This window comes from Cygnus olor, chromosome 2 (genome assembly GCF_009769625.2).
Source record: "Cygnus olor isolate bCygOlo1 chromosome 2, bCygOlo1.pri.v2, whole genome shotgun sequence".
Classification (NCBI taxonomy): domain Eukaryota; kingdom Metazoa; phylum Chordata; class Aves; order Anseriformes; family Anatidae; genus Cygnus; species Cygnus olor.
In genome coordinates this window covers 137,240,061-137,262,716 of record NC_049170.1, presented here as the reverse complement: position 1 = coordinate 137,262,716, position 22,656 = coordinate 137,240,061, and the positions used below count along the sequence as shown (strand labels likewise).

The 22,656-nt window shown below is 42.6% G+C and overlaps 1 protein-coding gene across 10 annotated transcripts in view; it reads right to left on the bottom strand.

The window, feature by feature from the left end:
* Nucleotides 1–22,656, bottom strand: part of CPQ (carboxypeptidase Q) — a 192,508-nt gene that overhangs the window by 149,790 nt on the left and 20,062 nt on the right. For 9 of the 10 annotated variants that reach the window (XR_005816635.1, XR_005816634.1, XR_005816636.1 and 6 more), the window contains 2 exons: nt 21,316–21,767; nt 10,501–10,708 (listed from right to left, as the gene is read on the bottom strand). Coding sequence is in view for 7 of the 10 variants with exons in the window: in XM_040546594.1 (XP_040402528.1) it covers nt 10,501–10,708; nt 21,316–21,742 (635 nt within the window). In the remaining 3 variants the exon portion in view is untranslated. Of the gene's footprint in view, nt 1–10,500; nt 10,709–21,315; nt 21,768–21,999; nt 22,355–22,656 lie in introns of those variants that run through there. The other variant, XM_040546595.1, reaches the window with a different exon arrangement.

The window sequence follows — 22,656 nt, the reverse complement described above, 5'->3', positions numbered from 1 at the left end:
CTACCATATGGACAAGCCACAAGCACGGCTGTGGGAAGTGGAAGAACCAGCAAAACCAGAGGCCCCCTTCCCCTGAAAAACAATGCAAGCATTCTTCCAGAGAGAAATAATAATCTGTTGGAGCAAACAATGCATGTTTGCTCACGTGTTTGAGCAAACAAGGCAAAACAAAACGAGGAATTAGCACTTCCAAATCCCCTGCATGCCTGGTGCATAAAGCAGAGAGATTGTGGAAATTAACAGTTGACTAGTGCATTAAGTGTATTCAACAAGTGGCACCTCTGTTTGTTTGCTTGTTTGTTTTACAGGACATAAGTAAAAGGTTACACATCAAAATAAAACATTTTGTTGCATGCATCAAACAGATTTTGAAACACAAATCTAGCCCCAGTCCCACATAAACTTGTGTTCACTTTTGAACGTCAGCAGTAAACCTTGAAAAAAAAATACTTCAGATGTTCTAGTGCAGACACAACACGTTTCATAAATAAAACTTAATGAAACTTAACTAAAACATAATGAAACTTCTGTAATTTGTAGATTAAAAAAAATCATTAGATCAAATAGATTTTGAAAAAGTACCTTGAGTAGCATAGGAAGTGGAAGCAATGCTCAGTGGAAAGTACAAACTGGAAAACCAACTACAAGACGTGAAAATAACAAAACTGGATACGCAGGCAAATCTATAAACTAGGCATCCATCCAAGCTGTTTTAGATGAAAATCAAAAAGTGAGTTGCAGTATATCTTGAAATTAGTGGAGGTAATCCCAGAACACATCAAGAAGCAGCACAGCACAGCCCTTCCCATGACCTTCTTTATTTTTTTGTTGAAAAAGTGCGAGTATTAGGCTAGGGTTCCCCAAATACCAATTATGTACCGTTCTGACACAACCACCCTGGTACTGTTTAATCTATTGCAGTCGTCCACAGCCATGGGCTCACAAGCTCTGGAGATAACCACTCCAGATAAAGTCCTCAGCGCTATACTTCCACTGAAAAATCACAGAGAATTATAGTGAAATGAAATGACAGCCCGCACGCTTCTCACATCTTATCAGCAGCTAAGTAATAAATACACCCCTTGTGAAAATAATTTGTTGGCACTGTATTACTCAGATCCCTTTGGGGAATCCTTACCTGCAGTTTTGACAGGTTTTCTTTTTATCCTCTATATTTACGGTCTCCACATATAGGTGAGAGATTTGTCAGTTTAATCAAGAAATTTGAATAACGCAAGAACGTTAAAACAGGACCTGCGACTGACGGAGCAAGACATTATGATCACGGTAGGTGGTTCTGAACTTGCTAACAGGGTTTTCATACACACAGATACTCATACAGACACAGAAGGGGCCAACAGAGCTGAAGAAAGCCAGAGCTGATTAGGGTTAAGGTAACAGGGAATCACAGAAAAGTACAAGAAATCCCGGTGCCCAGCCCACAGCGAGCACAGCCGTAACTCCTTAAGGTTCACTACAAGAAACCCAAGACTTGGCAGTTTTTTAAGGTCAACATCTTTACATACGTGAACCAGTAATGCAAAGGCAGAATAAAATTGTTCCTTTTTATTTTATTGACTGAAGGATATTTGGAAATCTATCAGTGGGTGTTGAGAGTACCCGAACAGGGCCAGAGTTAACATTTGTTACTCATGACACGGGTGGCCATCTAGCCATCAACAAAACCTATGAGTTAGGAGAGTGGGTGGGCCAGAAGAGAAGAAAAAACTTGAATACTACATTGATCAAGGTTTGCCTTGGGAAGCTACTGGTGAGGAATTATGGATTTCAAAAGGACCATTATTCTCAAAGCATCTTTCTGGATAACGAAGCCTATTGACACTGATTTTAGCAGTCTTTTACCTGTTTCTGCTTATATGCTTATAAGCAGGACACCGCTTATATTACTGGAGAGTAGATGGATTAAACTCTTCCCTGTTAGAAGTATATATTCCTGAAGATCAGTAGCCAAAACTAGGTGGAGGTAGAGAAAGCCCTTGTTAGTCTCACTGACATTTTACTGACTTTGTAAGAAAACAAATACGCCTACTGGAAAAAATAAATAAATAAAAATAAAATAAAAATAAAGTTACACTGTTCCAAGCAAACAGAACTTAGGACTTACGAACCATCATCTGCAGATTTCTCACCATTGTGAAGTTTCCTGAAATTTGATTCCTTAATCACTGCTCAGACAGCACGAAAGCACCGTACAATACAATCACCTCCTAAAGCACAGGCTCCTGTTCTCCTAAGGACATCTAAGTTATCTGGCTGACAGCTAGGGTTTGCCCAAAAGAGAGCACAAAGCCTGCACTGCAGAATGCGGTCTGGCATGTTGGCCTTCAGGGAACATAGGAAGGAAAGTAAAAATTAATGAATTGTCAGTCAACGACATACAGAGATGTCCTGGAGGGAAAGCCCCTAAGTGAAGGGCAAGGAAATAAATCCCAGAGCACACCACCAATTCAGACCTCTGAGGGAAACAAGGCTACGTGCACAGTGCCAGGAACATAACTAGAATCTTTCACAACTTCACCAGAGACTTACAAAACATGCTATGTTCTTACTCCCCCTTACTACACCGCAAACCAGGGTTTTATCCTCGTTCCTTCATCCCTCGGTAGAACAGAAGACAACATTGCTGTATCCCATTACCATAGGATATTGCCCTAGGACGGTCTCTAATTGCAACGTTTCCTATGAACAGCTTTTGCTGCTATCCTAATCCATCTGTGAGAAGTGTTCCCAGATACTCGGTGGCACTTTCTGATTTCTTCTTCATTCATGCTACAGAACGACTCTTGCTGGGTGTAGCTATGGCCAGCCTCCTGCTGCCTTTACTCCCTGTGCATTCCTCAAGCCCGTGCAAAGCAGAGAGAGGATGCTGCCTGCTCACAAGGAGACTACTTTTATAACAGTTCTGCAGCATCAAAAGCGAGCACACTCAGTACTGGGCAGGGGAGAACCAGGCTCATCAGTCTCCCAACTCCCTCAGAGATCAATTCTAAACTGACCAGGGCTGCATTCGCCTCCCTGACGCAAGAAAATAACTCTTCAACTTACACATCCACCACTTCACCTCGTGAGCAAAGAATTCACATGCTAGGAAGGAACAAAGCTACCTAAAAAACACAGCAATAGTAACAGCAAGTACTCTGCCACTGCAAGATGGTGGTGAGCAAAGAAAGTTTCTTGAATTAAATAAATGAAGGGGTCATATCCACAAGTAATATAGGCGAAGCCTTTATTTCCAGTCCTTCCAATCCTTGTTGGATTTTACATACACATCAGCATCAAGGAGACACGCTTGGCTGCCACACAGCAAATATCCTGAAGTTCCTTTTCCTGGCACACAGAAAGGCTCAGCTCTGTCCCTGTCCCCTCTTGGAATTGCCATTTGATAATGACGAGTGACATCCCACACCTGGGAAGTGAATCTTGGTACCACAGAAGACGTATCTCTGACCACTACAAACAGTTTCAAGCATTGCATAGATAACATGACTGTCTTAAAGGTCTCACAAGGTGTGTCTGCGCAGCCTTTTAGTTTGAATTGACAGACGTTAACCTCCCAGAGTGCCAGTGCTAGATTCCTCCCTGATGAAACTAAACCAGAAGATGCACATCAGTGCACCTAGCATGGCCCGGCTGCCAACGCATGCTCAGTCTGAGTTGTTGCACCTAAAATAATAAACTTTAATTCTTTAATTGCAGATTTATTTAAAAATATATATTATCTTTTATTTTAATTATATAATCAAATAAAAATCAGTTGTAGAATAAAGATTTGTGTTTTGGAAGATATCAGTATGATGAGCGCTCAGAAGAGCAAAAAATTCAGATAACCAATAAAATATTTTCCCTACTCCCAAGAGAACAAAACACAAGATTATTTCATTAACCAAAAAACAGGGAAGCAGGTTTACAGATGAATTAAAATATATCCCACTCCTGCAGACTTGAGAACCCAAGCCTAGCTTAATTAGAAGCAAAGTGAAATTGAGAGGTCTGAGCAGAGCTGCAGGAAATTAACCAAATGTGCTAACAAACCAAAAGCTGGAGTAACTGCAAATTCCTGAACTGACACAGCTCGAGGAGAGGGCACCAAATTTCAGGAGCACCCAGGGTACTGACAGGTCACACACATGAAGCCTGTATGCCTGGCCAGGGATGTTACGTGTTGGGTTTTCTCCATCACACATCCTGCAGGCATCAGCCTGGTCCCTGAACGTGGCCAGAGATGCCACCGAGGCCACACGCTTCCAGCAGCCCAGAAGATCATGTAACTACCAGGATGCTATCTGTAGATCAGAAAATAGGGTGGATGAGTACTGGGGGGACAAAGGGAAGTGAAGCAAAAGCTTACAAGAATTAATTATACAAAAATCCTACTTCATTTTGTGTATATAAAGAAACTTCATTATTTTCCTTTCAATGGGTGCCAGAGGCAATGAAAATTTTTAGTTAAACTCAAATGCCCGAAAAGCTAAATTTTTCAGTTGAAGAGCCATCTGGATGACCAGTCTCACTCTAAAACAGATGGTGTTACTGAAGAAAAAGTGATGGCAAACTTAACTCCTATTCTGGGCTACCACAGGCTTGCCTGCTTGCAGCGACTGCTTTATTAAATACCTAAAATGAAAAAAAAAAAAAAAAAGTTAGTAAACAGGGAGTAGTTAGCCACAGAGTTCCCAAAATTATTTTATGATGCAGATCAGCTTTTAGAAATTTACACAGAGGTTAAGATTTTTTGGCTGAAAATCCAAATGGTGATCCAGGCCACTTAATGGGCAACAAGAGCAGCTTTCTAGGGCAAAGTGACTTCTCTCATCTGCTTCACCTCCAAGCTACGACACATGGAAGAGAACAGGGGTCTGCTCAGTTAGACTACCCCTACACAGAGCTGGAGAGATGCTGAGGGACCCTCCTACGGCTCATGAGCAGGCTGCACTCAGGTCACGCCAACTCTCATATTACCAGAAAACTGCTAACACATGGGTCTTGGCCTAGTGCTGCTCAGGAGGGCTTACGAGCTGAAATTCAATCCCACGTAGACACAGCAGTGCTCCGCCTTCGTGGCGACGCATGAGGAAAAGAGCAGGACAGGTCATAGGAGGAAAGGTTCCTAAGACTGGCATACATGGTAGAAGGAGGGGCAGAACAGGAGGGAAAGGAGCCTCCAGGGCTCGTGGCACAACCAGAAGCAACAGCAACTCAAAGAAAATACATCAGTTTTAAAGGCCAGATGCATCTCCTTGCTAAAAGAAAAAAAAAAAGGCAAAAGAAATCCTATCAAAACTACTGTACCATTCCAGATTTCAGAAAACTTGGCAGAACAAGTAGAAGACGTCGAGTATCTCTGAAAAGAAGCCCTTACTTTCCTTAGACCTGGCGTTTCAATGAAAGGAGGAAGCTCTCCTTAGCAGGCAAGCTTCACATCTGGACCCAAAGGCAGCAGACCAAGCCTTTGGAAGAGGTGACGTGGTAAGAAGTCACTGTGCCAGCACGTGAGAGCCAAAAAATGACACCCACACTCACTGACAGAGAGATTGAGAAGGGTAAGAATTGTTTACGAAGAATAAAAGAAAAAGCAGGAGAGGGAAAGAAAATACAAGATACATTTTTGAGGGTACAACGTATATACACAAATGGCGTACGTTACAATATAGGGCAAAAGAAAACAAACCAAGTAGGGATAGAAAAATGGGAAATGAAGAGAGAGGAAAAGCAACACTTTTCAAATTCACACATACTCCACAAAATGATATTCCAGCCCTGGCATGCTTGCACTTAGCTGTGTCATATGCATCCCCTCAAGCTATCCGTGCAACCTCTGCAATAAATCCTGAGCTGCAACATGCCACTCACGCACTCAGCTTTCATCCAGACACAGCTTCTGATTAGTCACTAGAGCAGATACTGTGTCCTGGCCACATGTAGCCTGAAGAAGGGAAGAGAAAGTGAAGGAAATTACTTTTTTTTCCAGATGTAAGATGCTGAATTCAGCCCCCCAAGAAAACCTTTGAGAAGAACTTGACTGAGTTCTGGGTCCTTGTTAACAGCCTCCACACTAGGTCAAAGGACTACTTGGCCTATTTTGGCCTTTTACCCATTGGATTTCATATATGCTAAGAGAGACTGTTCTGCAGCATTACAAGAAATATATATAGTAATTGATCCCTTGGCATTTATGTCTTAGAAGTTCAGGGAACTTTCTGAGTTCTTGAAAAACACTCCATTTTGCTTCTTTCTAGTGCCTCTAGAAGGGTTATTATTACAAGACGTCGTGTTACGACTTTATCTAATCTGTGGCTCTTGAGGAACAGAAAGATTTTGTTACAGTCTCGGAGTGATAAGAGTACATTCACCACAGGACAAATATTACTGGGCCATTTCAACAGCAGAAGGCTACCTCTTACCTATAAGTTCTAAAAGCTTAGAGCTAGGAAGCAAAAAAGCAGACTTAGGGCTAGTTTATTAGAACCACATTTTTAACCACACTTTGTAAATTGAGTATTTTTGCCATAAGAATGTCTGCTACAAACTGAGAAATTCATCCAGTCATTGTACACATCAGCAAATGTATGTATTACATGCATTAGCTTGTACAAGACCATTAATCACAGTACAGCGAAGTTATAAAGCCAAAAAAGTCAACATCCTGGTTTCTCCAAAAAGCCAAACACCACGGATGATGTTGACTAATTACAATAACATGTTGTTGAAGAAGGTTCATTAAAAGTAGTTCTGTCACTCTTTACTCCTAATATCCAGATTTAAGTGGTCTCACCACCAAATTGCCCCCACCTTGGAATTTCTTACTGGGAAGAAGGTTGTCATAAACACACCATCTGCAGGGAGGGCAAGGCAAATTACCTGCCTATTACTATGACTTTCTCTTAAGTAGAAAAATTCACTCATAACATGGTATCTATGAAGTAGTAAGAGAACTATTTGACTCTAAAACAACGTGGGGACAATTCCAGGATCTCTCCTAAGGAGGCACAACAGCTGGACAACGTGGTAATACAAACCATGCAACTACTGTCCTCTCTGCACAGGCCAAAAGAGATGCTCTTGGCAATTTTATTTCTTATTCAATTACCACTTCAGTCCTAAGTAAATGAATCTACTCCTGGAAACTCAACAACAAATCCTTCACGTCCTTCACTATCACCGATGAGTTGGCATGAGCCCTAATAGAAACACAGCAGTGAGTTTTCCTGAGTATACTGAAGTTTATTCCTTCTTGCCCTCATTCAGCGTTGGTGTGCCTGAGACCCCTACCAGTTTCATAGCTTCCATACCTATGCTGCCATATCTTGAAGAAAAATAAGCTGCCCACATAACCTCTGCTCAGAGGTTTCTTTCAGGATGCACAGTTTTTGCCCTTGACAACATGGCAGCTGCTTGCCATCTCTGGAACAAGGAACAGCCAGCAAGCTGCCAGCAAGAGAACACTGATTTAATTCACACTGGAATTTTACCAATTCTGTCTTGTCGGTAAATTTTAATAACCTGCCCTAATAAGCCCAAGATGTTAATCTACTAGAATGTACCTGTTTTTAACCTGCCAATATTTTTTTTTTGCATTGCAAGATCACCTAGAAGTCACACTATAAAGTAGTTTCCATTCTTCCAGCCCATTTCATTTCTTGCAAATAGAATAAGTGACAAGATCTGTCCAAAACAGGTTGCAATCTTAAAAAAAAAATTAATATAATTTTTAAAGATTGTGAAGTTTTGCCTTTCGCTGACCTGAGGAAAGAGGAACAGTGTAGTATGAGGAGGAGGAGGACACTTTCTTTCAACATGTTTCCAGGATGCTTTGGAAAACTGCCACGCATCAGCTACTCATAAATAGGTGTGCATGTACACACACAGGTTCCCCAAAGTAAAAGCTCTGGTCAACAAAATAGCAGTAGGCAAACCGTAAGAATGCAAGAGTTTCTTTCACAACACTAAGAAGCCTTTTATCAGCTCTTTACCTTTCATCTCTCATCCTTCTAGCACCCTGTTCCCTCCAGCAATGCAGCATTTGCCATCAATCAATCCAAAAGGCAACAGCAACTTGAACAAGCAGAGCCTCTGACACTGACTGAGGAGAGGCACCACGTCCAGCAGAGTCCGCCAGCACAGCAAGTCAGCAGGACAGACAAGGAGACAGACAGACAGTGAACAGGAGAAAACACAGGAGGAGGCACAGGAGGCAAGAGAACCCATCTTGCCTACAGCAATGCCTCTTTTCTGGTAGAAGCACAACAAACAGACCTGTGCATGACAGAGGGGCAGAAGTGACACACCAGACCTGAACACTTCCCTTATTACAGGCAAAAGGAGATTAACCAGTTCCTCCCCCCACCCAGAAAACCCTAAGTGAAGGTAAATGGAGAAAAGACAGAAAGAACGTTTCATGAAAAAAATGCTTCCTGGCAGCATCTAAATTCAAACTTGCTTTTGCGTATGACACCTCAGCCCCCAGCCTAGATTAAGGATTGCATACTTCTAAACAAACATGCATTTGGCATCTGTTTCTCCTCTCTTTTCATTCAATTCTGAAATAACTGTAACGCCAGTACCCAGACCTTATAAACAGGCTTGACTACCTTCAGCCTCCACCTCTGCTCCTCAGCTCTGAATTTTCCATTACTTGTTAAAATACACTTCCAGAAATAGTCTGGCGAACAGAAGATATGAAGAGTAACTTCCAAATGGACACCTCTGCAGGGCAACAGCAGTAAGGACTGGAAAGAACAGCGTTCAGATCACCTTCTGGTTTTCAGACAATCAAAGGATTATAGGTTGCAATATGCTTTGATGATAACAAATAAGACTATTTTCAAAAGATAACTTTTCCTTCATAAAACTGTTTTGAAATATATTCTAGTCTCTGTTCAATATTATTACATTTATTAGAAAAGTATTAGTATTAGAAAATATATTGTAAACTGCTACATTTGTGGAGCACCAAGAAATACACTAATATAGTTTGGATGATACGTGAATTCAAAATACTTTATTTCTGAGAAAGTCAGCTTCTTTAGGGGAATATGGGGCATATATTTTTAATATGTTCCTTCAGGGGAACATGAAGCGTATAAAAATGCTATCAAACTACTCTGGCAGCAGAGCTGTCCTCGGCACATGACCAATTCAGTCAGTTGGCATTACTGCATTTCTCAGGCTTTCTGAAGTATCACAAACGGTGAGGCTTGCACACTTGATACTGCCGAAATGTGACCACTTACGCTGTCTCAAATGGTGGAATCGAGCATGCTTCCAAGTGCCCATCCCAGCCACGTCCCAGTCCCAGCCTGAACCAAGACCCAAAGCCAGACCGCCCCTTCCCAAGACTCCTGTAGAAAGAAAACTGAGGAGCACAGATCAAAAAGACTCATGCCATTATCCAAACAGGACACAATTCCAGTTTATGACATTCAGGGTCAGGGTCACTGCAGCCAATGACTCCTCTTTGGGTAAAGACCTAACGGGCAGCTGGGGGTGTGGGGACAGATGACCCGCACTGCTCCGATCACACGTATGCCAAACAGATCAATATCACAAAATACAGCACCTCTTTCTTTTTCCTTTTATGCTGTCTTACCTAAGGGGTTTTATTGCCACAGCCCTTCCGTGTAGGCAGTCAAGCTTTGTGCCTGACACCAGCGAAAGCCCCTGCTACTCCTGCCTGCAGTCGTGCCGGCTGGAGCTCAGCCTGCAGCTCACGTTCAGGAGGGAGGGCAGGGAGAAGGCTCTGGCTCGTCCACGGCCCTCAGTCCAGCTCTGCGGTCTGAGCCTGTGGGATTTCTCCTCTCAGCCAGCAGGCTAGCATAGGCAAAGCTCACCACAGGCATTAAGCTCACGTAGAAATGCGTCGCAGTTTAAAAATGCTGTGTTAAAAAATTGTGTGTAGCTGATGGCTGGACTCTTCTCCATTTTCTCTCTACGCCTCAGCTCGTGATTTTCAGCCCAGGTGAGCATTTTAAGTATAAGCTTTCAGAGTCAGAAAATAATCACCAGATAAAATAAAGAACTCTGTTACCGATCAGAGAACTAAAACATGTTTATTTCAGTAATGTCAGACTACTGCTTCATCTACTACAAGTCAGCCTAGTGCTGGGAAAATACCGATACAGTAAAAACTGCGCACCTCCATTCCAGCCAAATATATAGATATCACTCACAGTCTGATACTTGTTATCACCACAGCCATTTGATTGTGGTTATCTCGGAATATTTATGGTAGCCTCGAGAATGCAGGAAGTTCTTTAAAAAAAATCACACAATTTGGATCAGTAACAAAAAATGAAAACATTTTGAAAGAATGACAAAGCACAGGGGAAAAGAACTATTGTGCAGCCAATGGTTTCAAAACCAAACACCCACTCATAACTGGCAACGTTTAGGTTGTAAAGAACAAAAATGCCTGCCCACAAATGACACGTGAACTAAAAGGCTGAAACGTGAGACACGGGGAGAAAAGAGAAAAATGCTTACCTATCGATAGAAAAAGAAGCAATGGATCTAATGAGGGATGCCACTGCTCCGACTTTTGCAGCTTCCACAGCTCCCTGCGATCTGTACCGCACAGTTTCACCATAACTGACGAAAGGCTGGTTGTAGACAACAATCTTCCCCTTGGCCTCTTGAGCTCTTCTGTGCAGTTCATCAAAAGAGGCTACCACTATAACTTCCGCTGTAATTCCTGAAAGAAAGTATTCCAGTGGTTTTACACTGCTTTCCTATAACTCTCCTAAAAAACATGGGTTGTACAGAATACAAGAAATCTGAACCGAATTCTTAGTGGAAAAGGAAGACAACATAAAAAGCTTCATTGGGGATTGGTACTGAATAGCTGTAACAGCACCCTGAACCAAGCACACGCGGTTCTCTAAGTGCCATCTATCAGGTTGGTGTTAAAACATATCTTGAAGGGCAAGAGGGATACACGGGGGGAACTCTGTTCTCGAAATGTGCTTTAATGCCTCACAGCAATCATTTACAGTACAAAAACATTTGCAAAAGCTGCCTATGGGATTAATAAAAAAGATAGCAATCTTTTCATGGAATTGTTTTGATATGTTGCTAAACAACTTAGCTTAACATCAGACAAATGAAAGAACATATTTTTAGGCTGAAACACTTAGAAAATGATTAAGTCCATAAATGAAATGAAATTAAGGCTCTACAGTTTCAAAAAAATGTTGCGGTATGCTTATATGTATCAAAAAATCTTTGTATTTCATTCAGAAGAATATCACAATTCTACTGCAACTCCTTTGGGGAATTTTCCCAGGAACCTATCTTTCCCAGCTACGATACAGGAACACAGCAGGTACATATGGAAAACTCTTCACACATGGTTAGATCCCACCCAGCTGGTTGTTTGTAATAGCTGGAATAGTTTTAAATTGCTACATTATCCTGCTTGAAAAAAAAAAAAAAAAAGGAATTTACACATAACTAGCTTTTCCCAAGGCCAGAGAATGCTTCTAACTTTTCAGGACATGAATTAAACAGCTTTATTTCACGCCATTTAAGAAGTAGTCCATTAAAATTACCACTATGCTTAAAATCCAATTTTATTGACTGATTACAGAGATAAGTCGGAACTCCTGAACAATGTAGGCTAGGACTTCTCTTCTAAATATAGAACTAGTAATGGATGCCTGAAATTTTAGTGCTGTACATCTCACCTAGAAGTCACAAAATACGTCAGCGAAAACTTAAACTAGTAACAAAGGTCTAGTAAGGATTTGTCGAAGAAGTCAAACTATCAGGTTTTAAAAAGAAAATGTTCCTCCTTTAAATTCCTTTTTTTTGGTATAAGATTTGCAGAGTTTTTCAGTCTTGCATTTAGCACTGTGATATATGAAAAGAACTGTCAGAAAAAAAATGGGAAGATCACCTCTCCCGGCATCTGTGTATCCGGCTCATGGTTTCTTTAAGATCAAACTATAGAATACTTCAAAACCTTAAAGAAACTGTTTCATACAAAAAGTCTGGTTTCTTAAGAGTGCACCACTAAGAGGGCATGAGACATCTACTGCCACAAGAAAGGTCAGTGGATTTTAGCTACAGAACTAAGCTAGTGTGAGAGGTGTAAAAATTGTAAGTGAATAACTATTCAGATTCTCAGCTTTACAAAAAGAGGCGCAGAAAGCCAAACCAAGACTCACCTTCAAACCTCAGTTCAAACCTCAGACTCCAGCTGACTAATGAACTAGAGGTTCAACCACCTACCTAAGGAGCATCCCAGTGACAGGATCATTCTGCGCGTGGAACCGTGCCACTGGAAATAAAGCCAGGTAGCTGCAAAATTTCATTTTCCACAAGACAAGTCAAGGTCTCAGTAGGCTGATGCTGCAATCCGTATTTCACAGCAGCTCTCGTAACAGATGAGAGTCGCTCAGCCCAACGCTCCTGTCGGGTTGTGCAGCACACGCTGGAGGGGCAGACGTTGTGTTACTGACTGCTCATCAAGGGAAGCAAGGAGTGTAACTGTTCTTGGCAGTGCTTTGCTGCATTAATGAACAAACACCCACTCTGGATGGTTTTTAAAGAATGCCACAGACAGCTAGCAACTATCTATAATCCCTATGAAATGTCAGAGACCGGTTCATTTACGGCCCTCCCTAGAAGGCAGGCATTAGGAATTCATGCAGGGAGCCTTATGGGAGCTAAAGCTATGGAAAAGAGTGCAGAGCTGCAAACTCCAGCCCAGCATCTCTCTACTTCTCAGTGTTCTTAAAGCAGCTATATAAAGGTATCCTTTGACAAAGCAGAACAAAGGTTCTCTCTGCAAGTTTAACTTAAATGGCAGCATGCTATACATAAAGCATCAATTACGGTGCTTTCCATAACAAAACAGAAGTTCACTCTCGTGTAACTCCTGACTAATTCAATGTCTCATTTGCATTTTGGTCCCATTTTATACCATTTCAGTCTCATCTATTAAAGTGACAAGAACAATGTTTGTTTTAAATAAATACGTGAACACACACAAACCACCCTAAGACCTCCAGTGCAAAGGCAGAAACGAAAGAAAAAGCCCAGCAGTTTCTCTCAAAGGAGAGTGAGTTATTGCTTTTTAAAAAGAGAAATGCCTCACCTTACTGAGCCTTTAACCTAACTAACCAAACTTTTCTCCTGGCATCGCCCACCAATTCAGTGCCTCACGGCTCTGCTTCCCATGTCCAACGCTGTTCTATTTCTTTCTTACTCTTATCAGTACCTGACCCAGAGCTTGGCTGCGTGCTATTGAACAGAAGTGTTCAGAAAATCCATGTAAGGAGGGAGCTGAACTGCCTGTTTACTTATACAGAGATTATAACTTGCACTGTCCAGGAGATTAATAACATTTGGTGAATTAGCTAAGCAAAGGGCCCGAAGCCTAGAGGACAGAATTATGAACATGGCTTGGCTGACTGTATGAAGCTGAAGACTGTTTAGTTGTTCTCGCCACGTCAAACAGTATGCGTGTTGTTGGGTTGGGCCAGGGAGACGAAGAATCCAGGCAGTACTGTGGCTTTCCTCCCGTTTCTTGCATTAAACAGTGAACCACACCATGCTGTTTCTTATTAAGGTACAGAAAAATTCTCATTAAGGTACAGAAAAAGTGTTAATGGTGGGAACAAGCAGGCAACTGAGCAGAATTGCAGCCCTGGACTTCAGTAGGGCCGACTTTGGCCTTTTCAAGCATTTGCTAGGGGAAATCCCATGGGACAAGGTACTTGAAGGAAAAGGGGACCAAGACAGCTGGTCGGTGTTCAAGGACTGCTTCTTCCGAGCTCAAGAACAGAGCATCCCAAGAGGCAGGAAGCCAGGAAAGAGAGCCAGGAGACCTGCATGGTTAAACAGAGAATTGCCGGGCAAACTCAAGTGGAAGAGGAGAGTCTATAGATCATGGAAGGAGGGGCTGGCCACTTGGGAGGAATATATGGCTGTTGTCAGAGGATGCAGGGAGGCAACTAGGAAAGCTAAGGCCTCCTTAGAATTAAACTTTACAAGAGGGGTCAGGGACAACAGAAAAATCAAATACACTGTGGATAAAACTAACACTAGAGGCAATGTAGGCCCACTAATGAATGAGGTGGGTGCCCTGGTGACAGAAGATAAAGAGAAGGCAGAGTTACTGAATGCCTTCTTTGTCTCTGTCTGTAATGCCAGAGGCTCTCCTGAGGAGCCCCATACCCCTGAGACCCCAGATGAAGTCAGAATAAAGGAGGAGTTTGCCTTAGTCGATGAGGGCTGTGTTAAGGACCAGTTAACCAAGCTGGACATCCACAAGTCCATGGGTCCTGACGGGATGCATCCGTGGGTGCTGAGGGAGCTGGCGGAAGTCATTGCTAGGCCACTCTCCACCATCTTTGGTAAGTCATGGGCATCAGGAGAGGTGCCTGAGGACTGGAGGAAAGCAAATGTCACTACGGTCTTCAAAAAGGGCAAGAAAGAGGACCCAGGTAACTATAGACCGGTCAGCCTCACCTCCATCCCTGGAGAGGTGATGGAACAACTTATCCTTGGCATTGTCTCTAGACATATCAAGGATAGAAGGGTCATTAGGGGCAGTCAACATGGCTTCACCAAGGGGAAGTCGTGCTTGACCAACCTGATAGCCTTTTATGAGGATATAACCGGGTGGATAGATGACGGCAAGGCAGTGGACGTGGTTTATCTTGATTTCGGTGAAGCCTTTGACACCGTTTCCTAAAGCATCCTTGCAGCTAAACTGAGTAAGTATGGTCTCGATGCCATGAAGACCTAGACTTCGGTCTATTTTCTAAAGAAAACAAAAGTAAACCTACTCTGCAGCAGCACTCAATGTCCATGGTAGTTATGTTCATCATATTAAATGTCTAGGAGAAGGTTTTCTTGGACTCCTGAGAAGAGCAAAGGTTTATGCAGGTTATTACTTAGCAAGGGGGCCTAAGCCAAAAGCTTTCCAATGGAATGGCTTCCAACGAAGAATGAACTTGCATGTGCAATTCTGTAATTGTAAGCTACGAACAAGAGCCAGTACCTGTCACAATTTTATGTATTTTTAAGGGCATGTTGCTTTGCAGCTTTCGCTGGGAATTAGTTCAGCTTTCTCCAGAAGTCCCACACAACTCAACACGATTTTCAGAAAAACTAACCCAAATTCTGTGTTCACAGTGATCTCATCAACCTAAGGCTTGGTGTCAAGGTGAAGCAAATGAAAGATTCACATCACCACATTTTCTCCTCCCTCAAAAACTGTCAGCATCTACTGAAAATTTAAGATACTCTTAGCATCTAGGAACACCTTTGTTCTATCAACACATATCAATGCGTTGAAAACAATTATAAAATGAAGAGCAAATATTTTAAGGGAAACTGTGAAACAAAGAGGAGGGCTTTTATCAGGAAGAAAGATTTTGTAAAATCTGAATATACTTTTGGAAAATGTGACCTCACCTACTCCGTGGAACAGCAAAGAGAATTACTTCATGAAACTAAAATTACATAGGAGAGTTATCCAAAAGGATATGAGGCTATGCAGCTCTGATGCACGGCACAGAGACTAAATATACTACTCAGTTCTTCAAGAAGAACACGGAGAAAAATAAACACTACATAATAGTTACATTTTCAACAACTGTGAGTTACATTTCCAGCAAGTACTGGATCTCATTACAGCAGTTTGGTTTCAATAACATGTAGCTTACTGTGCGGCAGTTAATCCCAGCAGCCAGGGGGCTGGATCCGACCCCCAGCACGACGCCGTGGAAGCCAGCCGAGCAGGGCAGTAGATGCAGGGAGGGCTGTACGGTAGCACTGCAGCATCTGCTGCTCCCAGGAGCAGCCCTGAACGGTACACGGGCTTGCCACACAACCTGTGGGGAGTCTGGATCCTGTTCCTGGATGCCTCACACTACTGGTGTATGATTTTCCGAATGCACAGGAAACACATGGGAGGGAAGGTGGCAGCACCCCGCTGTGCGTGCGTTTCCACGTGCACTCGGAAAATCACACACCATTAGTGCGAGGCAGAAGCTTCAGCCTGGGCTTCCTGGCTTTGAGATAATCACCCTAAATTCTGCAACCCTGAAAAGGGTCAAGACCTAAAAATCCAATTTTCTGCTGCTGCTGGTCTATACAGTTCATTGAATATTCATTAAAGCAGCGACTGGAAGCCACGTCCTTCCCAGACAGCACGCTCACCTCAAAACCACAGAGTACTCCCACTCTCTAAATCTTTAAAATGCCACTGGAATAGCTTTCAGCCCAGATGTCAGGCCACTGAAAACCACAGCGTCTAAGGTCCTTAATGGACATGATCTTTTACATTCCAAGAAAAATAGCAGTGTAATTATCATTCTGCAAATAGCATTGCTCTAAGTAATAATAATAATAATAATAATAATAATAATAATAATAAAAACAATCCAGGCATCCAATATTTAGGTTCACGGTCTCAAAATGAAATGTCAATCCTACGCACAGAAAAACGGGGATCCACTGAACATGGAAGGAGAGCTTTGCCTTGCACTGTTCTCTCCACCCTGTGCTTGTAAGCACTGAAGCCCTCATCAAAGTGAGTACCATGCTAGGTTAATGGTTGGACTTGATGATCTTAGAGGTCTTTTCCAACCTAAATGAATCTGTGATTCTACCCTTCCACCAGAAGAATGTCCTCTCCCAGTAGGTCAGTGGTCACCTAAGATGTTGGCATCTCAAGGTTAATTCCTCTGTTACACATTAAAATCAACTTTTTTGTTGGCCTTTTGTTAATCCAGCTGGATTCCCTAATCCACATCACCACTGAGAAACAAAAAAGGAGGGTCAGCACTAGTGGAAAATACATCAGACAGGACTGGGGCCAGACCACTTCTTTCAGCAGCATCCCTGGCTTAAAAAGACTGTGAAGCCTACGGCGACACCACATTCCTTCAACAGCTTCGTGACACATTACCATCCCTATTTCATAAGCAACAGGATGGAATTATATTCTTATTATGTAAGTGGCAAAACTCCCACCACCTTCTGTAAGAGCAAGACTGGACCAAATGTTGTTGATAGTTAAACAAAAAAATCCCATGACTCTAACAAACAAACTAGGAGAAAGTCTGCCAATACATCATTTTTATATTTGGGTTACTTCAGTTTCGCTGCAACAAACAGTACATAGAAACCAGAGGATGTTCCTTTCTAGGGGAGGCGGTTAGGGCAGGCTGCATTCTGGGGTTTATTCTCCTTGTCAGTATTTCTTTAAAATGAAATGTCAGAGGCCGACATCCATCAGGAAAAATAATGTGCATTTTAAAACACATGCAAAAAATATGAATTCTTTGATACTTTATGGTCAAACATCTGCTGAACTACTAGTTTTCTTCAATTATGGGATACTCAAAGCAACAATTATATCTGTTTTCCTCAGAATTTTGGGGATATAATCAGAACTACCAGAAAGCAACACAGCCACTCTATATATATCTGAATGTTTTGCCAGTGTTGAAACACTGGAAATGACACAAGGACTTTGACTAAATATGGTAAACCTCTAGTTTCTCAGCTCCCTAAACTGAGCGCCTTCTAACATTTAATCCCGTGTGTTACCTAGGAATCCATTTCTTTGAGGCGGTGACCATTTTCAATCTCTGATGACTTCTGCAAATCCAGGTCACTCTGCATTTCGTGTTTCTCTTCTCCCTGTCACTAAGACAGGCATGAAAATTACTCCCTCCTTGTAATGAGATCAAACGAAGAGAAAGCTTTCTCTCTGACCCAACACCTTCAAATCTTGGGATTTGAAATTTAAAAAATTTAAAAGGGAATATGGTTTTTCCTCTTAAATACAAATTCTAATCTTTTCTGTCCTGCCCTTTTTGCTCTGTAAATCAGACCGAATCTGGAAACTTGTCATCCTGGCATGTCGCCCAGTCCTGAAGAATAAAATACGGAAATGCGGATCTTCTCCACAAGATCATAAGGTACCAAAAAGCCTCCTGCACATCATCAGAACCGTTCCAACCTTGAGCCAGCCAACCAGATGCGTGCCAAACTCCTATCTGGGCCAAAGCAGGCAAATCCAGGCAAATCCAAGAAAGTGGCAAAGCTCTGTCCTCGTCCCATAAGGTTTTCAACCTCACAGGGATGGGTTAGATAAAAAACCTCCAGGAAGCGAGGCACTCCGTGTATCCCAGAGTCAACACTGCCTTAAGATCCAAATCTAAAATACTGCTACTATTAAGAGCTTCCTGTTTCTGCCCCAAAGTATCATGGATTTTTTTCCAGATGCTCACAGCAGACGCCGAAATGGAAAGTGAGCAGACTTAGCGTGTGCTCTGGCCATTGGGTCACTCTTAGGAAAGATGGGCTTGAATTTCCATAGAAGAGAAAATAAAATAAACCCTGAATTTCCAGCACCCAAAGCCAGGTTTCTAACCACTGTTACGCTACTGCCATTTTAATAAAGAGCCCTTCAGACTGCTAGCTGTAGGAGCAGAGCTCCACTCACAGCTCTGCGGGCACAGTGGGGCCACCGAGTCCAGAGTGAAGCACTCGTCACAACCAGGGAGAAGCAGCTTTTAAAACATCTGCCAATGTTTCCTATTATCTTAGCTCATCGGCTCTCAAGACTGGTGGCACATAACGGGCAGGGAGGAATTCAGAACATGGCTGAGAGGTTGAGAAAGCAAGAAATGGTCTCCTGTGCCTGCCACTGGGTCCCTCGCCTTGCTTTAACCCTGTCCCCAGATCCTGAAGGACAGAAAGTCCGGCCAGAGCTGTCCTCTGGGTGCCAGCAGGGATCAGTAGTGTCACGGAAGGGATCTGTCAAGGCTCCACAGACAGTGCTTTGTAAACTGAGGGGTCTGAAATATATCCCAATTGGAGTACTGTGATTAAAAAAGCGTGACAACCACCGAGCTAGTACCAAACACCTTTGGGATTACCTGTAGAGTCCGCTCTGGGTGCAGCTCTGATGGGTGTCTGCACCCCTGGGTTAGAGCCCAGGCTCTAATGGCCAGATCTAGCAGCTAGCCCTCGGCCTTTACAGCATCCCTCTGGCACAGCTCGGCGCGGCAGCAGTGGATCTCCACGATCGGATTCTGTGCAGCAACAGCAGTGCAAAGCCAGGACAACCAGCGTTAAACATCTTGTATCAAGTTGCCTTATTTTGATTACAGGATGACTCACATTCCCACAGCTTCTTGGCTAAAGCAAGAGAAATCAGAACTGATGATATTCCCTGACTGAGGGAAATGGTTCAAATATTTCAAATGCAATTTACAGCAGCCGCCTATCCCTTTTTCTCAAGAACAGGGCAGAGTGACAATCACTGGTTAGAGCGGAAGGAACGGACCTGGGAAGAAATTCCTCAGAAACGATGAAGTGGCCATTTTAAAAAGTCAAAGCACACGGATTTCACTCCTTGTTTGGGATGAGTGTGAGCCGTAGGGGCCCTCTGAGCAGCACATATCCCAGGTCTGGGCGTTTCCGTCCGGCGGAGTGAGAGCCAAGAGCTCACTGGGGACTGGCAACCTTGCGTGCCCTCCTCCTGCACCAAAAGCTGTCACAGCTCGGACAGAGCAAGATGAGACCAGAAAAAATCTCAACAGCCACAAACAGAAATGTAGACGTTAAGTAAAAGAGAAGTAATTCAGGCAAGGTGATTCTACCAGGTATGAGAAGCTGCCGGCTCTTCATCAGGGAGCTTACCACCGTGCAGTTCTCTCCTATCTGCATACACCTCTTCAGAGCCATGGTCGATCTCAGTCATCAACATAATAAGATCACAGACAAAAACGAAGGACATAGTTAGCCACTGTGAGCATTTTTCAGCATGTAAATTTGGCATCTCTCTAAACAGCAAACCCAGGAGTAAGACGAGGCAAGTGCAAACGACCACGCAGCTGAGGAAGGGCAGCAGCACAGACTTTGCAGGATGCAAAGACGTTCACCACGATTTAATTGCAGGTTCTCTTTGCAGGTTCAGTACCACTTGCACAACACCAGAACACCATTTTAATTTTAGCTTCCGTTTTAGAAAGCTTGGAATAGGAGTGGAATGGATGCAAAATAAGCTGTAGGTTCAACCTTTGCTGTAAATACTCTCCTGTCAAACCACTAAGCCTTAGACATATCGTGGGGTAAGCAGATACTGTTAAATGTTTTAGTTGCTTTGCATTTAGGCCCATTTACCTCAACATGCAGAAATACCTCTGACAAAACTTAAAGGAGTAGCTTCTCAGAGCCAGTAAGGTTTATTCTAAATATATTAAAATTTGTTGTATTTTGAAGGGCTATACATTTTTTTCTAAACCAAACAGCTTATATACACGATTTGTTTCATTTCAGACAGAAAGCTCACTATCAGAAAAAATTACAGTTTCTAACAAAATATGAGCATGATGTTACTTTCTATGTCCTAAACTAAATTTATTTTCTCATAAAGGAACATGAATGCTTTTGAAGCCATCTAGGAATAAGCCTATTGTTATTTATGCAGAGCAGTCCCAGAAGAAGGTTGCCATCCAGGCTCTACACAGCAATCCTGAGCAGGCCCCTCAATGATATGCACGAAAAGAGAATCTTACAAACTGGTTTGTTAGCAAGGAAGATAAGATTTTGGGGCTCGAAATACCTGAGTTTTGCTGAGCCCTAAAGATCATTCATGTTCCTCAAGTAACACGTCATGTATGATCTACTAAAAGGCAGCGCACCTTTGTGCAGCAGGTGCCAAAGATGCCTCCATACAACAGCGAGTGGAAAGAAGAGGGAGGAGGTGGGGCGAAGGAAAGGACAAACAGATACCGATCGCCACACTTAGCAAGGGGCTAGCACTTCCCGCTCAGCATGAGATTCTCCTCCTCTTCCTGCTGTCTCGTTTTCTGCCAGAGCTGAGTGCTCAGCTTGGCAGGGCACAGCATGGCAAGCAGAGCAGAAATCAATCGTCAGCTCAGCACCCCATGGAGAGAGGGACTTTCTCTGGCCAAAAAAATGAAGGGCCAGAGAAGCCCAGATCACAAAACAAACTGCCCACCCTCCTCAGCAGAGGAGCAGAGCGTTTGTGAGCAAGGCTCAGCAGCATTAAAGCAAAGGTTATAGATTTAATGGAGGGTTCAGGAATCGACTGGAATTTTACAGTTCAGCCAAACTGAACTCCACCAAACTGCATCATTCACAACCATGTCAGACATAAAAATCCCAGAAAATCAGTGTCTCGTCTCACAGAGCAACTACAGCCAGAAGAAAACTTCAGTTTGTTGACCGAGAGAAGATTTTGTTGGGGTACGATAGTTTGGTGTTAAAAAGCAAGTGATACTTAATTCCAAAAAGAAATATCACCTTCTGGAGGAGTTGCAACACTGCTCCCGAGTCCCAGAATAGCGATGCTGTGATTCCTCGGTTCCAGCATCATGGCAAGCTCTTCTCCTCTTTCCCAGTGAGGCACTTTCACAGGCTCCAGGTGCACATTTTCCAGCCCGTCTTTCTGCAGGGCACTGAACATATACTTGATGGCTGCATCTAGATTTTTCGAACCGCTGAGTCTAGGTCCTACGGTATCAGTGAAAACCGCTAACCTTTCGTAGGATCTGTTCTGAGCTTTTCCGTGAACAGCAAGATCAATAATAGCTTTAGCAATATCAGAATAGCCGGCTATCTCATTTTTAATATCTTCAAATGTTTTTGGGTGACTGCCATCTCCGCTCAGAGACTTGCCAGCATATTGTGGTAATAAACTCATGAAAAATATTAAGGATAGGTATTTCATTTTTTCCCTCTTTTCCACAGATGGCCTGTTGGAAGAGAGAAAAAGAATATTAAAAAACACACACACACACAAAAAAAAATCATACAGTTATCAGCAATATTCTTTTCTTGTTATTTGGATTGGCAGACAAAGCAAAATGAAAAGAAATCAGTTTATCATGAAAATGCTTTGATCAGAACTGGCAGGAAAGCAGAATCAAATAGAGGACACAATTATTGAAAGCAAATGAAAAAGATACTTAGACAACTGGACACAACCTTTGTTGTGGTCTTCAGAAACGTCTGTGGAATGCAGCATCTCTTTAAATAATCATACCCTCCACTGAATAAAAACCCAGTGCTGCTTCCATCCAACAGGAGCCTTGTGAGTCCTTTCTGCTAGAAGCAGGATTTGCCGTAAGTGCGGAACTGGATGCCTTCACACAAAACATCTGGACAAAAACATTTCTTAAACCATTCATGAATAAAACTCCTTCTTAATCTCTATCTTCACGATCAGGAGAGCACTTTCTCTTGTTCTAGAAAGATGTCGAAGGAATTTAGGCCCAGTGCTCCCCCTGAAGAAAGTATTCATTTCTCCAGTGCATAAATAATTAAGAAAGAAACAAAATTTCATATTATCTGGTGTATCTCTTCAGGACTGATGCCAGCAGCACCACAGAGAGGTGCAGTGCCAGAGGCATTGATTCCATGCTGAATACCAAAAGTAAGCTTCATTAACTTTATAGTGTATCCATTTTATCATTAAAAGCCCTCATTTTTAAGATTTTTTTTAAATTTTCAATCCTGTGAAAAAAGAAAGTTTATCTGCACTTCATCTGTAGTAACTGAACTGACAAAGAAGCCTCTGGATCTGCTGGAGTAGCTGCAAAGCTCTTTTACGACACACAAAGCATGACTATCCAAACCCAAAAT